Genomic DNA, 9,540 nt, shown 5'->3' on the forward strand with positions numbered 1-9,540 from the left:
TTACCCAGGCTGGAGTGCAATGGCGCGATCTCGGCTCACCGCAACCTCCGCCTCCTGGGTTCAGGCAATTCTCCTGCCTCAGCCTCCCGAGTAGCTGGGATTACAGGCACACGCCACCATGCCCAGCTAATTTTTTGTAGTTTTAGTAGAGACGGGGTTTCACCATGTTGACCAGGATGGTCTCGATCTCTTGACCTCGTGATCCACCCGCCTCGGCCTCCCAAAGTGCTGGGATTACAGGCGTGAGCCACCGCGCCCGGCCCTTGTCATTGTTTTTAACCTCCAAGCACTAGAAATTGTTAAAGTAGAACCAGGGGCAGGCCTGCCCCATGTGCCCACCCATAAGCAAACCCAAGACTGAATCAAAGTGTGATATACACGAACTGGGACTGAGCCAATTTAAAAGACTACTATCTCTAAGTGCCAGTGACTTATCTTGTCAGTGAAGCAGGACTTGGAACTTTAACCTTGGTCCACACTGCAGGAATGGGACAGGCCACATGGTCTGGCCACAGAGAGAGAGGTCAGCCCCTATCTTTATTCTAAAAGTTCTAGAGCAGACAAGCCCATGTTGAACATCCTTTGTGCCTTCTTGGGCAGTGCCTGGGGATCCTGGCACGCATTTGGATGTCTGCAAGGGGAACTCAAGATTTGGATTTCACAAAGAATCCTGAAAGGCCATAACTGGTGACCCACAGTTCCTCATCTGTCTCCCTCACTCTCCTTTCTTCCCCATCCCTCATCATTGGTCATCTCCTCCCACTTATTAGTATTAGAAAAAAAAATCTCTATTAATTTCTAGAAAACAAGAGGCATGTGTTCACACGTTCAAAATAAAGTCTAACTTTCATCATGATTGGCATATGAATAAAAGGTCATCAGAAAGTTTTCATAGCTATGTAAATTGAGGTGGCTGGGTCTCTAGTAAGTCTGAGTGCACTGGGGGAGGAGTGCGGGGTGGGGGGGCGTTGCACAAGGGAATCAGAAGGAAGGTGCTGGCTGGGTGCGGTGGATCTTACCTGTAATCCCAGTACTTTGGGAGGCAGAGGCAGGCAGATCACTTGAGCTTAGGAGTTCGAGCCCAGCCTGGCCAACATGGTGAAACTCTGTCTCTACTAAAAATACAGAAAATTAGCAGGACATGGTGGCGCATGCCTATAATCCCAGCTACTTGGAAGGCTAAAACATGAGAATCGCTTGAACCCATGAGATTGCAGTGAGCTGAGATTGCACCACTGCACTCTAGCCTGGCCGACAGAGCAAGACTCTGTCTCAAAACAAAACAAAAAACAGAAGGTGCATTAGGTGGTCATGAAATGGATGGAAGGCTTCCGAGGTCAAAGGGACTACTTTTGTGCAATATCCGCCAACCCATAAAATAAGGAAATGACCGAGGACTTTTCTATTTGGTTCCTTGAAGCATGTATGTGTTCATGTGTGTGAAAACCTGTTTTGGGGGCAATGAGGACATAAAGGGAGAGGGACAAGTCAGATGACCCTTTTCCCCCCTACCTCTTCCCAGTTTAGGAGCTTTGCTGTCCATCAGCGGTAGATACACTCGTTTAGGGGACAGCTTGCCTCCTAGGAAGGGGGCTTTAGCCGCTCCTGGCAGGATTCGGCTCCATAATGAACAGTAGCTTTTCTCCAATGGTCCTAGAAGGAACTCCCCAGCCTGGGAAGATAGGGATCTTCTCTTCTTTACTAACTCCTTCCATCCGGTGCTTATTCTCAGACAAACCTGAGGTCTTGCTGGGCGAAGAGGTCAGGGAAGTGAACACACGAAAACACCACAAACGGCAGTCCCGTGTATATTTAACAATATATATTTATATATATTTTCTAAATCAGTACATTCAGTTTTTAACTTTTTTCTTCACAAACAGAAGAACTCTTACAATAGTAGACTTTCTAAAATAAATACTATTAAAATAGAGCTTCAAAATAAATATTCTATACAAAGAAAACCTTCTGTGGTAACTTTGTGGTGGGGCGAAGGTGGGCTATGGTGAAGAGGGAAATGAAGTTGGGATGTGGTGGGGTGGGAGCCTTGAACAGCTTTTCTGTTTGTAACATGAAACCAAGCTGTGGGACAGTGAGAAGAGAAAGCAAGGCAAGACACCGCACGCAGTTACCCACAGCAGAAAATGGCAACGCAAGATTCGTTATCGACTGTCTCAGTAAGCAGAGAGGGCATGAAAATGCTTGTCAAAGGCATGAACCAGAAGGCTGGTGAGGCTCACGGGATGCCCCAGTGAATTGTACAGTGTAGAGCTGCGCTGCACAAGCCTGCCAGACACTTCCTGGGACAGCAGGGAAGGAGAACAGGACGATTCAAGGTGACAGTCATCCGGGTTCTGGTGCAGATCACTTTCCACGTGTGCCATCTCAGACAAATCATTATCTAGCCGGGCCTCACTGGAAGTATGATGGTGAATGACAGATTCCACGGGGCTGAAAGCACCAGCCATGTCCTACAAGGTCTTCCATCTCAGCGGTGAGGGGGTGCGTACCAAAGGAAGGGATTGGTCTTCACCTCCTTCCTGCTCGGGAAAGCCTTAGCTGTACCCATCTTTTTATCTGGGGGGCTTTGCTATCCAAGCAAAGTTCCCAGGGTGCTCGCTGGAGCGCTGTCCTTCATAGACACGGGCAGCCAAGGCCCCCTAGGAGAAGGGTCCTGGATCCTAGCTGCCCCTCGAGTTAAGGCATAACCCCCACCCACCCCAGGTTTAACAGGAGTGAGAACCAGCCAGCACTTTTCAATAAAGGTCAAACCGAGACATCGTCCAGCCAAACAGGCCATTGGTGACAGGAAATATACTCAGCCAGAAGCAGCTACACACGTGTGTTGTGTTTCTGAGTGCTGGGTCCCTCAGTGGCCCTCGACTGGCCCGAGCTGGGGAGGGTCCACAGGCAAGCCAGCTTTATTCTTCTGTGTGTGTGTGTGTGTGTGTGTGTGTGTTTTTAAATTTTTGCCAAGAAGCTGAGAAAAACAATACTGAGTGACTGCTACACAACCATGCTGGGAGAACCAAGGATGGTTCCTTCGCTCCTTCCCATGACCACAGAGCACACAGGGCACCGAGGTGGACTCTGAGAGCGCTCTGCAGACATCCATCAAGCAGGCTGAAAGCAAACCAAGAAGAACAAACTAGAACAGGGGCAGGGGGAGAAAGGAAAAAGCAAACCCAAACCCAGAAAAATCCGTGTTTACAAGTATGTACACAAAAAGTCAGGGTTCAGGAGGCCGTTTGCCAGGAAATAGGGTCTCTGTCGGTAGACAGTGTGGGGCGTGTGTGTGTGTGTGTGTGTGTGTGTGTGTGTGTGTACACAGCTTATGTAAATGGACTCTCCACAGAACGGGTGTGTAGACCATCAAGATCACCAAAGTGCAACTTGCCACTGGATCAAGTTTCCCATGGAGAGAATTTGAGGGAGGGGCCCTTGGGAAAGTTCTGAGGCCTCACAGAAAGTGTGCACATGTGTACTATCGATTTTGGGGCCACCTTATCTGAGGGAAACATCTCCAGTCCCTTCAGTACACTTCTGATACATTCAATTCATATTAAGTGGTTGGCTGAAAGTGTGTTTTTTCTTCTACCACTCCCTCTGAAATGTTCAAGAACATCCATACATCCGTCACAACGTGTGGCAAGGTAGCTACATGAATCAGCCTTGGAAACCGCAGATGCAATATTTCACATTCGCCTTGTACAAGCTAGCAAATGCTACATAAATAAAGCCAAATAATATGACCCTCCCTTCCTCCAATCAATAAATACCTAAGGTTACAATTAACTTACTCTAAATCATAAGATGTTACTACTAGTCTTCAAGAAGGAAAAAAAAAAGTCCTTGAGAAGCATTAGGTGCATGCCTATCACAGCTACCTACCTCGCGGCCTCCTTCCTGGAGGTACCTCTGTTCCTACAGAACGAACTGGAAATGCTACGGACGCTTTGCCTCGTGCGCTTCCAGTTTCACCTGGGGTGGTAGCTCTTCTGACTTGGGCCATGCCCTCTCATTAGAGGGAAAAATGAAATACCACACAAAGCAAAAACCCCACACAACAGCTGGGGAGGAAGGACCAGATACACTACAGCTTTTGCATGCAACAAGTACCTACCCACTGGACGTGCTGCACCTTCTGAGTCCTTTAGCACCTTGAGAGAAAGAGTTGCTACAGTCTTTGAGGGCTGTCAGGAGAGGGCGGTGTGGCTGTGCACAAAAGCAGGGCTCAAACCCAGTGGCCCCAGGAAAAACCTTTCCCCTACCCTCTCTCGAGCTCCTCCAAGCTCTTCCGATTCCCCTGCTGGGGCTTCCTAACACTAAAATAGACTCTTTTTTCATCATCTCTCTATTTACAGGAAAGATACAGACACATCACTATACACAAAAGGCTATGACAGTGAGCAGCAGAATCAGAAGAGAAGAAACCCAAACCCAGCCTGGCTCAGCGGCCATTCTGCCAATGGGAGGTGCTGCCTCTCTTCTTTGCTGTTAAAATCTTCTTCTTGGTGGGGAGGGAAATTGTGTTCCTTGAGGTTGCTCACCCCCAGATTTTGAAATCAGCCCTTCCTGGGGGTGGCCCAAAAGGAAGCAAGTTGTTTTATTATTATTTTTTAAAACACCGTTAGCATCTGGTTTAATTATTCTATAAAAACATAATGACTGGATCCAGAGACCACAGCCTCAGACTCATTGGCAAAATGATATTTGGTCTCGCATTTGCCGCCCTGGCTTCGTCTACCCATATAAAGTTTCTGGAAGGGATCTGAGTAGAGAGAACCCAGGACACGTAGTGGGCAGGCGAGTCTGTGACTCAGTGAGAACCGAAGGACGGTGTGGTGAGCGAACACCCCCAAGAGTTAGTTGATGCGTTGGAAGGGAGAAGTGCACTGAGAAGTGGCTCCTAAATCCGTCCTGTGGCTCCCAGGAGGCAGAAGAACGAGGCTTGGACTCACTGGCCGTCCTCTGTTCTCAGTGGGCTCCCAAGTATATACAATAGGAACTGCTAGGGTGTTTTATACCTTCCCCAAGACATCAGGGACAGAGTGGGGTACAGTGAGGTGGGGAAGGAGAAGAAGGTATAGAAGACTCCAAGGGTCTTCTTTAAAGGTACCCTAGTACTCAGTTAACAATTCCTCCCAAGCAGCCAGCTCCTGTGAGAGCCAAAGACAATGGAAAAGAGGAAGAGGGAGAGAGAGAGGGAGGGAGGAGGGGATGGAGAAGGAGGGGCTGGGAAGGCATTCAAGCAGCTGCAGCTTCCGGATATGTGTCCACATCTGTGTTCCATCTTCTGAAAAAGAAAAATCCCCCCCACCCCCGGCAAACCACACCCTGCCCCCTGCACTGTCTGTTTGACACAAAGTTCCAGGACCCTGAAAAAAAGCCCCAAAGTGCTTCTTCATTGTCTTGGGGAAGACAGGGTAGATGGTGGTCTCTGCATCTTCTGAAGCTGGGGGTGGGGAGTGGGTAGACTAGCAAGGTCAGCCTCAGGAGGCTAAGACTTCTGAGCTTGCTGCAGTCTTCCCAGATGTCAGAAGGGAACCAGATTTCCAGGCAGAGCACTGGGGCTTCGACATAAACCGTCAGAAAGGCTTGTCGGGCCTGCTGGTCTTGGCATCCCCGCTGGCTGCTTTGCAGATGACGCTGTTCGTGTGCTTGCAGCGGCAACCAGGGCGGCGCAGACGATCATAGCCGCGCTGGGCCAGCTTCACGCAGCCGGTGGCAGGCAGGTAGCAGAGCAGGCAGGGCAGCACCACGGAGAGAGCACCCATGAAGGACCAGCGGGCGCAGCAGTTGGAGCGGGAGCAGGAGCACGGGTGGTCAGCACAGGAGCCCTCATCGTCCTCGTTCGTGCAGTGGTAGAAGATGCCCTGCACCAGACACATGCACGTGCCGTAGTTGACCAGGGTCTGGGCTGAGCACAGGCACTCCTGGTTGCAGACCCAGCAGGAGGGCAACGTCCGGGGCGATGCACACTCCTTGCACTTACACTTCCCACAGGCCTCGCACAGCAAGAAGTGCTTGTCCAGCTCGGGTGGGACCGCCGGGCCCTTGATGTCCAGCGGCTTGCAGTGGACCACCTTGGGCTGGATGCGCACAGCTCTTGGCGAGGCCTGGTCGGCCACGGGTGGTGGTGCCATGTGGTCTAAGAGCCGCTGGTCAGAGGATGTGCTGCTGCTGCTGCTCACAGAGCTGGGGCGCCCGCTGAATGAGATCCAGTGGTGGGTGATGTCCTGGTCACAGCGGGCGGGCGTCGGGGCCAACTCTGGGGCCCCGCCCCGGGTTCGCTTTGGGCCAGTGGTGGGAGCCAGGCCAGGGTTGTCTATGTAGTCGTTCTCCACGTGGCTGGTCTTCATCTGGTCAATGGGTAGGATGGTGAGTGGGTGCTGGAGCCGGCTGTGGGACATCCGGCTGTCAAGAAGGGGCTGGACCATGACAGAGCTGGGAGTCAAGGGGGCGCTCTGTGGGATTGGGGGCTCCATGGGGCTGGAGGTCCTGGACTGTACGGAGAAACAGGCTTCTAGGGGCCCTGGGGGTGTGGTGGGGAAAGGAAGAGAGAATGGATTCCAGGCATCAGTATGTGGCCTGCCAATACCTCACCCCCCTCAGGTCCAGGGGAACCGCCCAACTGAATTCCCTCTGTGGACTTTCCAGTGACTCCCCAGGCTTAGATGGTTAATAATGAGAAGAAGTCAGTGGTGGAAATAACACGGAGCACTTAAGATGGAGGTACTCTCCTAAGCACCATATATACATTAAGCCACTGACTTCATGATAATCATAAAACGTAACTACTATTATCCCTTTGCTATTTACAGAAAAGACATGTTCAAATTATTTTGTCCAAAGTCACACAAAGCTATCCAAAACTATCAGTAGCAAGACTCAAATCTGGGCAGCCTGAGTTCATTCTCTTAGCCACTGTGAAACATGCTCTTTATTTAAGATACACAGTTCAGTGGACGTAAACACAGGATATCTGGAACCAGACTCAAATTTGATTCTCACTTTTGCCTAGTGATATTGCTATGAATGAGGTTCTTTCATCTCTATGCCTTAGGTTTGGATTTTGTCATCTGTAAAATGGGCTCTTGTGAGGATTAAATGAGAAAATGCATATCTATTACCTAGCATATTACCTGGCATGCAGCAACAAGTTATCACTGTCCCAGGAAATAAGTTTAGATCTCTTGAACCCTTATAAGCACTGCATGCCAAGCATTGTGCCAGGCGCTGGGGACAATGTGGTGAACTCAACACACAGTTCTGGGTGCTCCCATGGAGTTAATCAGCTGGATAAACAAGCCCTTTTTCCAGATATTCACAAGAGAAGAGAGGACTGTATCTAATGCCTGCACATGCAGCATATTAACTTATTAATACCACTTCTTAAGAGCAGCAACCTGCAGTGGCTAATAATCCCTAGGTATGTGAGTTTCTGACAACTTGGATGGGAAATCCTCTGGAGGGGCACTCACATCGCCCATTTCCAAGTGCTGAGCTGAACATTCAGCCTAAATGCTATTTACTAGAATAGCTAAGCCAACCCTGGATCAGTTTCTAATTTCACCGAGAGAGTGCAATTTTAAGTTGGAATCCAGCCAGAGATTCAACTGCAGTGCCTGACACGGAACCCCAGGAAGTCACTTAAATCAAAGAGCGGAAATGGCTTAGTTCAAATTTAGAAAGTGCACATTGTTTTCTATTAGAAGTGCCATTTCCTTGCCTACTGACCTTTACATTTGGAATTCTGCTGGAGATCAATTTAAAGAAATAGCAGCAGAAGGCCAAGACCTCTGCTCAAGGGGACACAATTTGGAATCCAAGGGAAAGATTACACTCTGGGAAGATTCTGCCCCAACCTTAAGAACCCCAGGGAATGAGGAGGGAGGGTAGAAGAGAAAGATAAGTCTTTAAAACCAAAAAAACGCCATTGGATTGATACATTATGGGGTGGGGTTTTAGTAAACACTTGCATTTACTAAAATTCGCATCAAGATGCTATGGTGTTCTAATGAGGAGAGCTGATCCTGCACCCTCTGCTGTTAGGTTTATCTAGAACCTGTCTAAAATAAAGAGCTAGCTCTAGATAAAAGTTTATGAAGGGGATTAAAAGGGGGCTATCCATGGGGCTCCAGTATGTTTATCACTTACCCTGCTAAATGCAAAAAGCATCCAGTCTTTTCTGCAAATTTCAATGCTCAGTCAACTGATATTTCCCATTCACACAGGGCATCAACTATTGGCTTTGCTCCCATGGCCCTGTCTACTTAAAAAGATGCTGGTATTTCTTTACACACTTTGTTTTTCCTGCCTTGGAATAAGTCTACCTAGTGGCAGTGCCTGCCCCCCGTGTACTCTTCATATGAAACCAGAGCATCACCTTGGAATGGCAGACTTCCTCGTGGCAGAGTTTGCCTTAAGTGTCTGGCAGGTCTGCCACCAAAGAGTAGAGACTTTCCAAAGCAGCCTCCCGTGGAGATCCTGTGGTCAGGGCTGGAGAGAGGGAATGCAAGTAAGCCATCTATGGAGAGGAGTTTTTCCAAGGATCGAGCTGATGACAGGGTAGGAATTCCAGGGAATGCTACCTCAGCCTGCCCACTTATTCTCAATAGGGGTTCCAAGGCCTTGCTTCCAAAGTACGTTTGGGCAAGAGGCCCGGGTTAGGAGCCCGAGGTCCAGCACTAAGGACTTTGCCTGGAGGAAAAGCTGTGACTTGGCCTAAGAATAAAAAATGCCGTGGATAAGGTTCTCCAGCACCAGCCAGAACCCTCACCCATGGACAGTGACGACATGATTCCCTTGTTCCAAAAACCCCTGTCAGGAATATTCAGGGTCCTGCCAACACAATATAGGTGACAGTTTGAAGCTTCTATTGCCCCATATAGTTGGGTTTTGTCTCTCAGGATCAGGATTGGGTCTGGCTGTGCTGTGGAAGAAAGTAAAATACTCCCTTCCCTTAAGCAGATTCACTATCTCTCTCTCTTTTTTTTTTAATTTGTGAGGTTCTTTAAAAACAGCCACACTTCCTATAGATAAAGAAAAAGAAATAGGCAATGCTCATTTAATGGGCCTTGGAATCAGAAGGCAGATTCCCCAGTTCCTGGAAAAGTCCCACCAGGAAGCCAGGATGGAAGCAGCCGCAGGCAATGGGGATGTTGGCATTTGCAAGCTCCCATAACCCTCCAGAGGCAGCTGTCAACATCTGGGCCTGCAGCTGAGGCCAGACATGGGGATAGGAGCTTGGCCCACAGTGACTCGGCTCTCTGGGGACGAAGCAACATCTGATGGCTCCACTGGGCATATTCTAAAATGTACTTTTCCTATCATAACCCTAATGTAGTAGGATTCCTTTTGACCACCAGCTCAGCAAAAGCCAAATCAAAGTTCCACTGCTGGCCTCACCCCACACCAGCAGGGACCCTCCACAGGAGGGCCCTCTAAGAGTCTCCGCTGAATTTGTTTGACAAAGAAATACAATTTTCTGAGCTGTCTATTGAATAACCCCTCAGGACAGCTAAATGATGTCTCCAA

The 9,540-nt window shown here is 49.1% G+C and overlaps 1 protein-coding gene across 2 annotated transcripts in view; it reads right to left on the minus strand.

Moving 5' to 3' along the window:
- Nucleotides 1-1,800: 1,800 nt before the first annotated feature.
- Nucleotides 1,801-9,540, minus strand: part of SPRY4 (sprouty RTK signaling antagonist 4) — a 15,633-nt gene continuing 7,893 nt past the window's right edge. For both annotated transcript variants that reach the window (XM_017532278.2, XM_017532279.2), the window contains exon 2: nt 1,801-6,535. In XM_017532278.2, coding sequence (XP_017387767.1) covers nt 5,589-6,488 — 900 coding nt within the window. In that variant the 5' untranslated portion in view covers nt 6,489-6,535 and the 3' untranslated portion in view covers nt 1,801-5,588. The remainder of the gene's footprint in view (nt 6,536-9,540) is intronic.

Source organism: Cebus imitator, unplaced genomic scaffold (assembly GCF_001604975.1).
Source record: "Cebus imitator isolate Cc_AM_T3 unplaced genomic scaffold, Cebus_imitator-1.0 Scaffold76, whole genome shotgun sequence".
NCBI lineage: Eukaryota > Metazoa > Chordata > Mammalia > Primates > Cebidae > Cebus > Cebus imitator.